At 42.6% G+C, this 13,349-nt stretch overlaps 1 protein-coding gene across 9 annotated transcripts in view; it reads right to left on the reverse strand.

Annotated features, from left to right (window-relative positions):
* ANKHD1 (ankyrin repeat and KH domain containing 1) overlaps positions 1-13,349 on the reverse strand; it is a 117,471-nt gene that overhangs the window by 43,214 nt on the left and 60,908 nt on the right. For 6 of the 9 annotated variants that reach the window (XM_088522663.1, XM_088522661.1, XM_088522660.1 and 3 more), the window contains exons 11-15: positions 13,226-13,285; positions 9,445-9,532; positions 8,789-8,916; positions 8,483-8,626; positions 7,651-7,753 (exon numbers count right to left, since the gene is read on the reverse strand). In XM_088522663.1, the coding sequence (XP_088378789.1) occupies positions 7,651-7,753; positions 8,483-8,626; positions 8,789-8,916; positions 9,445-9,532; positions 13,226-13,285 (523 nt within the window). Of the gene's footprint in view, positions 1-7,650; positions 7,754-8,482; positions 8,627-8,788; positions 8,917-9,444; positions 9,533-13,208; positions 13,286-13,349 lie in introns of those variants that run through there. The other 3 variants (XM_088522662.1, XM_088522665.1, XM_088522666.1) reach the window with 2 other exon arrangements.

Below are 13,349 nucleotides of genomic sequence, written 5' to 3' on the forward strand. Positions count from 1 at the left end.
GCCTTTGCTTTTTGAAGATACCTAAACGGTTAAGCAAAAGTCAGGATGAAAGAACTAAGTCTCAGATAAAACACTAGTTCTGGAAGGGGTAAATTTCCTACCATACTGCGTTATTCCTCCCTGGCCTTCCTTCAGTTCATAGTGGATCTCATTTTACACTGCTGTCAAAACAGGAGTCTCACACACACACACACACACGTACGTGGCATTTTCAGATGATTTTTTTTTTTTAAGAAACTAATTGAGAAAACCATAAATGTGAGAATTTTCTCTTTAAAAGAAAAAGAGAAAGAAGAAAGAATAAAATAGAGCTGATCCGGGCTCTGTGCTGAGTACCTATCAGACACCCATCCTGGAATGAGAACGAAGTCTATCTACATTTATAAGCAGCAACCTAAGCCCTGGCAGTTTCAGAAGTCCCAGCACATCATCCCAGCACGTGCCAACACTGCAGCTACACGGAGACCCATCCCCTTGAGCAAGCTCCTTCTCTAGCTGAGTATTTTAGATTGCTGCCTTGCACTGAAAAGACCCTTAGTCCCAGGTCAAATCCTAACCCAATTATTTTATTTTATATTTTTTCCCCTGAACCATAAGTCCCAAAAGAATTTTTCTGAAGAGGATGAAGGGTTTGATTAAAGATTCAGAATTACGCTGTACTGGCCAGCAGGTACCTACCTCTAAGCTGGTAGCTATTTGGCTTTATAGTCTACTTTTAAGGCTTACAGAGACATCCTTTCATTTTAAATATCGTGCTTTAATTTAAAAATTTATAATACATTTTAGGTTTTGGAGATCACACTCGAAAAGATCTTTCCACTCACTGAAAGATGTTTGCAGATGAGATGTCTTTACTAGAAATTACTGTAAGTCAGTGCTTTGCAATCAAGCAGCTCCCCTGCAAATACCACTGAAGCAGCAGAAACATATCACTAAATGCAACTGCAGAGGAACCTGCAAGATGCAGCAGAGGAGAGAACGCTGCACACCCCTGTTTTTCTTAAGGTGTATTTATGCCTTTCATAATAACATAAAGCATATCTGCCTTTTGACAGGGCTGGGCAGCTTACCTCCCGCGACAGGATAGGGAGTGCAGCTGAACCAGCCCCCAGACAGTGCCACGGGGTCACAGTGCTGCTCCCGGCAGCTCCCAAGCCCGACGCCACACGCAGCGTCTGCAGGCGCAGAGCAGGGGCAGCGCGGAGGTGCCTCTCCGTACGCCGGGATGCCTGGGGCCGACGCGCTGAGGATCACCAGGCCGGTGACACTGTGAGTAACGCACTGCCCGAACAGCGTCTCAAAACTCGGAATCCATAGCAAAAGCTCAGGCAGTTTCTCAAAGGGGAATTTAGAAGATCCATGCAGTCCCTGCCTGAGCCATTGCACAAGGCTACATGAACACGGCCCCTTGGCCACTGTTCAGGCTGGAAATCACTCTGTCCAGGCCAGAAAATATTTGCAACCTGTTGTATTTGGAAAGATGGAAGAGAATGAAGGGTGGGAAGAAAGATTAAGGGTTTGCTGAACTTGAGGCTCACAACCATTTCCACACATCAGGGGCAGCGCAGCTGCTGATGGCAGCATCGGAAAAACACGAGTGCTGTAATATAAGACTATTAAAAGTATTTAAAAGTAGCAATTAAAGGTTTCCTGCAGTGTTAGATTCCTTTGACCACTGTTACTTTGCCGGTTAATAACTTTCAAGAAAGTTCCTAGTAAGCAGAACCAAAGAAGTTTTCTCCCTGCAATAGATGAACATGTTGCACGGTGACAGGCAGGATGGCAGCAGCCTGTTGAGATGCTGGTCCTGAAGACGATGATATCAAATGAAACATCGCCCCTCTGCTTCCAAAGACTGAGTCGGGAGGTAATCCCTTTAAATTGCTACTCCTTTCCTCATCTCCCCAATAATACACTGCCCTGGAAAACACTGTGTCTACTTCAGTAAAGAACCAGACGTTACTTTGGATTTTCACTTTTGAAATATGTAAGTACAATAAGATTTTAAGAAATAAGTTATAAGCCTCACCATAATTAGGTCAGCTTGGTATTTTTCGTTTTGTTTGTGTCCCTCTTGGGCCCACTGTAAATATTCTACACAACTTAAAGCACAAAACAAGGTCTAGTAATATGAAGTAGTCTCTAAAGAGCCTCTCTCTGAAGCAGCCGTGCAGCAGAGAGGCCGCCAGGCACTCGGGATTACAGAGAGGCAACTCACTTCATTACAGACAAGCCGGAGAGGGTGCGGGCACCGGGAGGCCGACCGTCTCCTAATGCATTTTAACAGTACCACCACGTGTTTTTTTTCATTTACATGTCTGAAATTCCAGTTTCTGGTCCCTAGCCTTTTCAATTCATTTTTAAGCAGCAATCCCACGCAAAGCGGAGCCTCTATGTGGTTCCTCCCCTCTCACCCTGCACGGTTTTCATCAGCACACACTAAGAGCAGACGCATCCCGGCCAAGTGCAGCTGCCCGGCACCTCCTCCGAGCCCGTACGCGCTCGGGCCCGTGGCGCTTCCCCGGGACATGGGCTCTCAGCAGCACCTCACCTGCTTTGGGGACTTCTATCCATCCAGACCAGCCTCCCCCAAACTTACTAACGATCCCCTGAGCACCAAGGAAAACGCAGTGCAAAAAGCACGACATCTTTGGGCTGCAAGTACCACCTAGAGCTCTTTGACACTGCACTTGATGTTTCTAGTCTGCAAATAGCTCTAGGCTTTTCAACTCCAACTTCAGTTTGCATCAAACAGGTTCCCTTTCGCAGACTCCCTGATGCCACCTGTTGGCCCCCATTACAGTCTCATAGACTCTTTCTTCCCTAGTGCTTAAGAAGCTCTAAAACTTGCCCTTCTTGCCCCAACTCCTAAAAGGCATCTTTTTTTTTGCCCCCTTCAAGCAGCAAATAACTTTCATGACCTTTTGCGAAGAGTAGCACAAGTGAGACACAGGCCACCCAAAATCAGCCCAGGTCAAAGCAGCTGTGGGATTTAACAGTGTTGCTGTCAGAGGCACCACTCGCGTTTGCTAACATCCAAATCGTGGCCTTTCCTGCCCCCTTCATGCAGGGAGGCATTTTGGCTGCTCTCTGCAGCTCTGAGGACAAAGGTATTTACTCAAGGAAAGTTTGGAAAAGGAGGATTTAGATACATGTATATATATATGTGTGTGTGTAGCATACATATATATGCTACATATATATATATAGTTTTTAAGGTTAAAAAATGCCCAATTCATGTCTTACCCTAAAAGCACTCACTGATGAATTAGCAAGAAGAGACATTCTTGCTGACCAAGTGTTTCTAAGAAGCAATCACATAGTTAAAAATAATCTCTGATTTATCCTTAAGGTCATTTCAAAAAAGAAAAAAAAATGAAGATTTATTTTTCCAGCCCACTATAACTGGCAGATTTCTATCAATGCAACTGCACTGCAGCTTGGTAGTACTCATCTTGGCTAACACCATCAATAGTTTTATTTGGCATTAGATGCAATGCTGGCATTTGTTGACACTCTCCTTAATTTCAAAAGTTAAAAAGAAAAAATTCCAGATGGTTAAATTCCCAAAGCTTTCTGGCATTTGCATTGACAATGAGAAAATCTCAACTGTGGGATACACCTTTGTATATTCAAAAACATCTGCAAACCGTATCCAAGTCCGTATGAATCACCGTGTCACCCTGACGGTTTGTGTCCCCCCTTGCACTTGGGGAACACGCTGGGTGTAACGTGTCCCTCGGCTCCCTCCTTCCCGACAGGGCAGCTGTCGGGAAGCACAAATCCAGAGGGAAGCGTTTCCGACGTTTCTGTGCTTTGCCACAGAACAGCCTGGCTGCTGCATTCTTACAGTCCAGGGGGACATCAGATAATTTCAAGAAATAACACAACTGACATTTAGGATTTGATCTGCATCAGCAATTAAAATTCACCAGCTACAAGTGTAGGGCAGACTCAATAATGAGATTTTGTGAAAATTCCATATTTAATTCTGTAATTCATACAAACAAAAAACAGATCTGGGAAGCTAAGAAATGAAGCCATGCACAAGCACGCAAAATATTATAGAATTTGGCTAACTGGACAATGAGATAACGACCCACAAAACACTTTTTTAGAAAACTTCATCTGCAATGTTGTTTTTAATGATGTCCTAATTCTACTATTATGAAGAACAGGATGATTCATGGAGGGCTGAGTGTTTCCATGGGTTTATATTCAGCTACAGTTCTCTTGTGAAGCGGGTAGTATTTTGCCTGTCTTTATCCCTTCCACAGCTCCTTTCCTAAGCTACTTGCTGGAGACAGATGCAGTAACATCCAAGAGTCAAAGGCTACATGGTTGAAGAGAAAATGCCCCACAGTGTCATCAATTCACTCTAGTTTTGTGATATTCAAAAAGAAAAGCTTAGGTACTTCCAAAATCTCATCTTCTGCACAAGTTTGTTCTGGCAGCTCGATGGAATAAAGTTGGGAACTTGCTCACACACAGTGAGGTAGCCGGTGCCAGTCAACGACTGGACCTTCAGAGGAATAAGATTTTGCAAACCTCTCTGAAAATATTTTTATACACTTCTGCTCTCAGGGACACACACATGGACCTTGTGTAAATAACCTGCTGGCACTGCTGGGATTCACATAAAAGAAAAGCAAGACTGGGAGTCTGCTAAAAGAGCACAAGTGAGATTAGAAAGCCAAGAGGCACAGACTGCTTTTCCTTGAGGTATCAAGTGCTGTCTGGAATATCCACCTTTGTAGATAGACACACTAGGCTTGAGATCTTCTGTGGGGAAAAATGCACAGAACAGGCAGAGTACAAAACTGCTCGAGTAGAAATTAAGTTTACATTAAAGTCAGGGAGGAAGGAAAAAAAAATTAGAATCCTGCACGGGAGAGAACAGGGAAGTTGCATTTTGCTTGGCAGCTCCTCCATGATGAGTGGGTAAAGTGCTGACCCCAGGCTGGAACCACGGAGATGGCAAGAGCATATTGGAAGATGTTGGGCCGTAACAACAGTGGAGAGTTGGCCTGGCACTAGGGAAGCCGAGGCGGCTCCGCGGAGGAGCGGGAGGACGCGAGCTACGTCACGCCAAAGCGGCACGGCCCCCGAGCCCGAACGAAGCACACCTGAGAGCTGCCCCTATCAGGATACATTCGGGGTAGGTATAAGGAAAAAAAGAGAGATTTAGAGCAGGAAGTATTTATACAATATGCAGCTATGGAAACCATGTGGGTCTTTTTTTCCCCCTCAAGTCATTAGTTTGTGAGCAAAATTTAGCATGGGGGAATGGGAGATGCTCGCTGGCACGGCTCTATGTCATAGCTTAAAACAGCCCTCAAAAATTCTCAAGTTTACGGGGATGCCCTGCAGGGCCGTGGAGGAGTGAGGGGTGAGAACAACCAGTCCCAGCAAGGGAAAAACAACCCTGGCTAGACACCAGGAGAATCAGTTCAGGACAGCTCCTCAGTCACCCTCCCACCTCCGCTTGCCTTGCAAGAAGTCTAAGTGCTCAGTGCCAAAGCTTAAAGAGACAAGGAAAAATACAGAGAGAAAGAAAAAAATAAGGTGTGGGGGGAGAAGAAACGTGTTCCCGCATGCGAGACCTGACTATCCCTGGAGGTGACACTCAGGGCACGGGTGCCAGGCTGGCACCAAAGGGCAGCACGCGGAGCTCAGGCTCACGTCATGGCATCGGCTGTAGGGTCCACTCTCCCTTTTCCTGCATTTATTTTGATTATTCTTCTCTGTGAGGTTTTCCAGCTCCCCACAGCACATTCAGCTGAACGTCCCTAGATCCATTGTCAGCTCTGAAGCGTTTTTCTTTTCCCTTACTGCTAAACATTGCTATTATTTCAATTGCCAAAACAACTGTTGAGAGAGCAACTATTTCATAAACCACATTAATCCACTAAAGGATAATGATGGCATTCAAAATTAAATCACCGTTACTCTTGCAAAACTGGTACAGATGGTATCACACAGACTAAGCTGAGGCTAAAAAGGCTGCCTGTCCCCCTGCATTCCCTAAGGGGCTAAGTTTATCCAGAAACTTCCAACATACAAATCCTACACTGAAATCTGGTACATTGAAGCCATTTGTGTATCAGAAGTTAAGAACCAAAGTTAAAGCATCGCAGTGCTTTAATTACAACCATCGCCGGGTTTAACACAAAAATCTTTTTTACGCTAAAGCCTGCAGATGCAAGAAGGCTTTTATGGACAGGCTTTGCAGGAAGACTTCACTCGTCTAGAAGCACATTTGAGATTACTAGAGCTCGTCCAACGTGGCCCACATCACTCCTGGCCAACACACCTGAGGCATGTTCTGAAACGCTGGGGACTGCATCTCCAGTGCGAGTTCCAAGAACACACTGCTGCTAAACAGATGCCTGAAACATGCACTGACATTTATAATACCTTTTGGATGTAATCTACTTCTTAAACTACAATTATCTGCATTTTATGATTTGATTAAATATTGCCAGACTTCAAGGTTATATTTTAGTCTTCGGACTCACTATCAACTAACCTTACACTGATTCCCATGCATCATAAAATCCATTCCCAATATACCAGCACACGTGCCAGCACACACTTTTTCCAGTTTTATTTGCATCAGAAGTTCCATATTCCTTCCATTTTTGTATAACATTTTATAGACTCCAAAATAGTAAAATATTCTATGGACGTTAAGGTATAGGAAAACTGTACAATAACTATTTTTGAAAAGAGAACTGTACATCAATTAGCAATACATAGCATGGAGGGCTAAAGAGTCAAGGATTTAAACACCATCAGGCACACAATCTTTTCTGTTTATTTGTGCTCCAGGTTTCCGTTTTGTTTGTTTGAGGAAGCAACAAGGACTTCCAAATTAAGGAATTAAGCCCAGCAAGCTAACAGAACTTTGTACACTGCAATATTCAATCTCTCCAAAAAATAAAGGAAAACAAACAAAAACCAAAGCAGGAAGTCATTAACAGTGGTGATTTTTTCAACTTTTAAACTTTCCATTAAAGAATCAGCTTCTCTCTCTCTCTACGAGAGTTTCCTTATCAGAAGTGAAGAAGTCAGTACAGAATCCATGGCTGGTAATGAACTGCTGAACCGGGCAAAGTATTTTTAACTGTTTTAGCTGTGTTCAGAGCAAAAATGCTGATGTGAATATTACTTGTAGTAATTACCTAGTAATTACCTTATAAGAACTACCACTAACACAAAAGAAGTTTCCCTCCAAGTAGATCTGCACTGGGGCTCTATAATGTCAACTTGCTTGTGCAGCTATTTTAGAAAGAGGAAAAGAAGTCAACATATCAAGTTCATGGATAAGAGCTGCAACTACTCTAGATGATCAGTGTGCAGTATTTAAAGTCACCACACCTACAGTTCACTCATGTTTCGATCAGTCAGGACTATGGCAGTTACCATAATCATCAGAACAAGCATCTTCCGTAACCTCTGCTCCTATATTGTGGTAAACAAGAAAGTAAGTAAAAACTACATACTGCGTGAAATATGTTTAGATTTAAGTTATACCTTCATTAAAAGCGTTTAAGGGTTGGAGGGGACTACACTATATATAAGCACTCAAACTTTTCCCCAGCCTCTAAGCCTCCACGTTGGGTATTCTCCAAGGGGCTGCATACTAACCTTTCACCACTCCCAAGAGAGGTGGCGAGTTCTCTTGAGGGGTTCTGTCAGGCTCCTGGGGAGGGACAACCATAGCAAGCGTGTGCACCGGGACACGTGGAACCTTAAAACAAAGCCACAGACACACACTCAGACAACAGCCTCTGGAGCGGACCCCGTGGTGAGGTGTTAACATACTTGTTCTAGAGTAGACCTCTTCCCTAACCTGGGAAGGCCATGCTGCCTCTTGGCAAACACATTCCATGGCATTTTCTTTCTGGTAACATGTCAAAGTGAGCACTGTTATTCCTTGCCTACCACCAAACTTACTTTTCAGGAAGAGAACCTCATGTCCCATCAGTGTTCAAATCTGTATTCTGCTCAAAAACACTGGACTGGGTAAACTGTAACATTGTTAACACCTTTAGGATTTTTATCAATTAATTCTATTAGAAATCTGCTTCTCAGACTGCTTGGAAAATTGCACATTTATGCAATACGTATTTTTTTTCATGCAACAACCAGAAGCAATAATGACATTTGAGAGGTCATGAGGCTTTAGAATTCCTGAAACAAAATACTGAGCAAATGAAATAGAAGAAACAAATTCTTTTATCATACTAGGCTTAAGACTATCCCATTTAAGAGCAGAAAGTGTAACAAAAAGTTTATATAATTTTCAGGACACTGCAGACAAATACCACCAATCAACTTTCTAACTCTATCATTTAGATGCACAGCTTTGATTTTTCCTTTCCACTGTATTTGCCTGCATCTAATAAGCTTGAGAAGTTACATACAGGGGAAGTGTTTCCCCAAGACATTGAAAACCAAAAAAATCTTTATGCCTTACCTGAGACTGATCCTGAGACGGTGGCGTGAGCTGAGACAGGTCTGCTGCAGGAACTGACAAAACATTATTTGGGTAATCCAGCAAGTAAGAAACGACATTTGTATGTCCTCCTTTAGCGGCCTCGATGAGCATTGTGGAGCCATCCTGAAGTGAGATTTTGGAAATAAAAGCCGTAATATGAAAACCAGTTGCATCATGTAAAATACGAATTAAAATGGCACATTCACCAGCTAGTGGATACAATCCACCATGTGGCGCTTTAGCTACAGGTTAATAAGGACAGGAAATAAGTAGGTAAGCGAATACCTTCAGCCGATGAGTGGGATCTGCACCATGAGCCAGGAGGAGCTCAACGACTGCCAGGTGGCCTCCCGCACACGCCAGCGACACCACCGTGTGGTCATTGTTAGCTGTAGCCCTGTTAACATTGGCACCTACAAGAGGAATATCTCATTAGCACATTAAACTTCAGGAAATCCTGAAAATATCAAGAAATATGACATTTTCTGGAACAAAGGTAAGATAGTCTCTCCTGGTCATCCTCATTTGTAACATTTTTCTGGGGTGAAAGCAAAACTAGCAGCTCTTCAACAGATTCCTGGTCATCTTGTAAAGACCAGGTAGCAGCAATACAGTAACAGCAGGCGACATGAAGTTGTGTGACATGGGATGCTGTCCAAAGACTTAGTGTGTTCAACAAACCACTGTGGTCCTAAGCAATTACCGTGCTGGCATATGACATTACCTTTATCGTTTCAGATAGTACTTGATTTCCTTTTTTATTGATTTCCTTTTTTTTTTTTTTTTTAAATATAGAAACAGACTATGTGTGCCATACCGCAAAGGTATGTGTTAATTTATACAATGGAGCAGGAAAAAAAACAAACAAGCAAAAACTTGTGTGATCCATTGTTTATGTATCATAAATTGATTGGAAAAAAGAAAAAGAAAAAGAAAAATACCTTTGCTAATAAGGAATTGCACAGTGCATAAATGACCAGCTCTTGCAGCCTTCATTAGCGGGGTCCTCCCACCTTCAGATTCATGCTCCTATCACAAAGGAGAGAAAACAGATGTTGCATAAATGAGCAAACGCTTGACCAGTTTCAAGTGTTGAAACATCTGCTTATAGGGCCAAAAATTCAGTCCCAATAGAAGAACTACCTCCTAAATTCATGAGATTCATTATCAGCGTAGTTCATGACCATGCTAGCACTCACTGCAGCACACTGTCCAAACCCGGAAGGTCGCATCCGTACTGCTAGTCATACAAGGAATTTCCCTGATTTACATGTAAGTATTTAACGCAAGGATCATCCTGTGTCATAAAGTACACGAATAAGTGATGTTTCAGGGTAACGGTTCTCACTACTGCTCTACACTGCATGCCAGATCTTTAAAACTGAAATAATGGCTGACGTGTACAAAATGTAAGTATTTTTAAAAGACGATTGTTTCTGGTGCTTATTTGGTTGCCTGCATATCCTTCAATGCAGGTCGAAAAAATCTCTGGAGAAAATAACTGGAGGGGAAAAAAAAAGCGTTAGGAGGACAGAAGGATGACTTGGGCATTGCTGATGATACGACCAGAGGAAAAGAGTAACAGATGACAGGAAAGATTTTGTAATTAAAAAGAATTCGGAAAACTGGAGAGCTATGGTTGGATACCACTGTAATAAAGAAGTCACAGAGGAAGAAAATCTGCCTGTTATGCAGACATGGTTGATATCCCAAAGAACGCTAACACATCCCAACCCTCCCACTGCAAAACGGGAAGAGAATATCATCTTCCTGAGAGCGTTCATATTTGCAGGCCTCAAATTCAGTCTGATCAATAATACACTAGGATTGCAGTTTTTTGTTTCTTTTTTAAAAATATCTGGGAAGCAAAGCTCTAAATTCACTATTTAATTCTGAAATGACATGTACGTTCGACAATGAAAATTAACATTTAGTCCTGACAGGAGATGATATTGCCATTTACAAATAGAGAGGACAAGAGCAGACTTGACGGAATCAATCAGTTCCTTTCCCTACGCTTCAGTATTCCCGAAAACTTCCCATGCGTCCCAGGGCCGAGTATCTCCGGCTGTGTTGCCGGCTGCATTGCAGCACACACCACCCCTCGCCACGCTGCAGGTCACACTGACACTCCCCTGCGCGTGGGAAAGGCCAGGAGCTCCTGCTGCTGTCCCTTGGCCCGGGCACTGCGTCGCTTCACCACGCAGGTTTGAGCTCCGCCGCGGCGCTCCCGCTCCTTGGCTTTCCCCGTGGGAGCAAAGCCAGAGCCAGTGGCGTACGCACAGTCGCATGCAGCCAGCTGGGACATGGACCTGCTGCTGGAGTCAGCTGCCTGTTTGGGAACAGCTACGCTCTGCTCCCAAGGTGAACAACTGCTTAGCTGTGCACAAACACAGACACGCTTTTAGTACATCACTATTACCTTCCCATGTCCTGCAAATATTCAGTGTACAGCCTTATGATGTGCAAGAATTAGCAGTATACCCTTCATCTCTCCTGGCATTACCTTCTCTGGTATTTGCCGTAACTTTCCCTGTCTTAATTAGACCATTAAAAGCTAAGTGCTGCTGCTAGTCTCACACATGGTGAATCCCAGTACTGCAGACAAGCAGAGCAGATGCAAAGAAAATATAATTTCACTGACTGAGCATGACCAGAATGCTACTGCCCCCCAAATTTCTAACACATTTCATTAAAACCCTATTGAAACAAGATTGCAAATGGCAAAATGTATTTCAGCTCAGCTTGGTTGTATCCAAGGAAATGACAGACCATTCTATATTACATACAAATGTAATTTAGATGACTAGTAAAGTGCCACTATTTGCAACAAAATTCTCCCTTCTAAAGAGATCTCACTGTCAAAAACTTCAATACGGATGTCAGAAAGTTTCCTTATGTAAACACAATGCAATCACCCAAACCAGCCTCATAAACTGCCACTTCATCATGCAGGCACAGCTTGGTCCTCAATACTTCAAACACGTGCAGTGCCATCCACACTAAACCATTTGCCCGCTAACTGCTGCAGATCTTCAAAAGTTATCCTATTTTGACAGCATTTTTCATATCAGAAGATGCAGAAATGTTACTCTTTAAAATGAAATTCTATGGTTCTAGCTCTCTATGTAGCCTTCTTAGAGGCTAACAGACGGCAACAACCCAAGTTCTACTGACTGATACCTAGATTAAACCAAAACAGTAAGTTATGGTTGTCCAATGCCTTTGCCTACTCGCATCCTCTTCTTGCCCTGAAATTGCCAAAAGTTTCTAACGACCTTTTTTGAAGCTGCCGTGGGCAGTTAACCAAGGCCAGAACGCGAGCGTTCTCCAACAGCATCGCCCACTCCCTTCCGCAACGCACCTCCTCCTTACGTTAAGGGAAAGTATATGCAAGGAGTCACCTTCTAATCACAACGACAAGTAGCAAAGAGGGCTCATCTCCAAAAACACGACCTCCCCTGCTCTGTCACCTCACCACAGCACCTTACCTTATCCCTTCGTTATCCTAATCCTGGCAAATTATGTAGTCGATGTGATCTGGAAGAGGTATAAAGGAGAAAGCCTCTACCAGCTTGGACTAGAAAAATTATTCACTAAGCACTTCAGTAATCTGCTCTCCTGCTAATTCTTTTGGATAGAAAGATGCTTGAGAAGAACTAGGGATAAGTTTGAGTAGTGGATAGGGAGGGAAAAACAGGAAAATTTCCCAACTCAAATGTTTACATTATCTGCACTTTTTTTCACAAGGACTCAAAAAGAGATAGATGAGAGTCCCATAATCAACAATTATTTCCCTCCCAGGCAAATCTATACTTCTGATGATGTTGCTTTTGTTCTGCTCTCTGAAGTATCTTGAATGATCCTCAATAACATTCTCTTATTCTTCATTCCAACTCTTTTCAATATCAGTTATGTTGTAAGTTTGCCATTTTTTTCAGCTATTCTATTTTAGAGATCCAAAAGTGTGCTAATGTTTCACCAGCGTTACTCATTGGGATATTTTTCTTGGGTTTGTTTGTGATGCTATATATGTTGTCTAGAATTTCAGAAAAAAAGTTGCAGTTTCAAAGTAAAGGTCTAACACTTGTATTTTTTAACTGGCTTCTCTGGTCAATGATAAGATTCAGTTTTTCAGATTCACTTAACCAAAATCTCAAATCTTCTACTCTAAGCAAAATGATTTGCAGATTTTTTTTTGAGGCAAGACAACAACAAAACAAGTAAAATAGTTCTTAATACTGTGCCACTTTTCTGTTTTTTGAGATTGAAGTCTTATCAAAAAATGCAGCACTCCAGCAGTAATAAACCTAATCACCTCAGACCCCTCTCCTGTGACACACAGCAATCGAGTATTTCACAGGCATCTAAAACTCATCTCCAAACCTGCTTTAAAGCAAATATCTGAGAAAGGGAGATGATACAGGAAGGTAGAGATGTTTAGCATCAAGTTTAACAAGCAACAAAGCCACCTGGGAAGTAGCTCAATGACAGAGCATGTTGAATATGTGAAGGGTGAGGTTTTGGGGGGTTTTTTGTGGATTTTTTTTTAATAGGGTTTAAAAAACCCAGTAGAAGAAAAAAAGCAGCACAAGGAAGACACTTCGAGTCTATACAGCAAGTTTTTGTATTTTTGAAAAAAAAATCAATGCCTTAAAGCCACTCTTGTCATTAGCATGTATTCTGAGGTTGCAGCTTACAAGCATCAAAGGTCAACCTCACCTGATGCTTGCCCGTCTCTATGCCCTCCAAAATAGTCTTCTTTAAGTCCTCCTGCTTGTCCTGCGGAAGGAAAAAGAAGAACTCACGGCTCTTATTCTACAAATAAATGTCATTCTTGGTCATG

The sequence above is a fragment of the Tinamus guttatus genome, unplaced genomic scaffold (assembly GCF_059628265.1).
Source record: "Tinamus guttatus ecotype Peru unplaced genomic scaffold, ASM5962826v1 Tinamus_guttatus_pri_ptg000155l, whole genome shotgun sequence".
In the NCBI taxonomy this organism is placed as follows: domain Eukaryota; kingdom Metazoa; phylum Chordata; class Aves; order Tinamiformes; family Tinamidae; genus Tinamus; species Tinamus guttatus.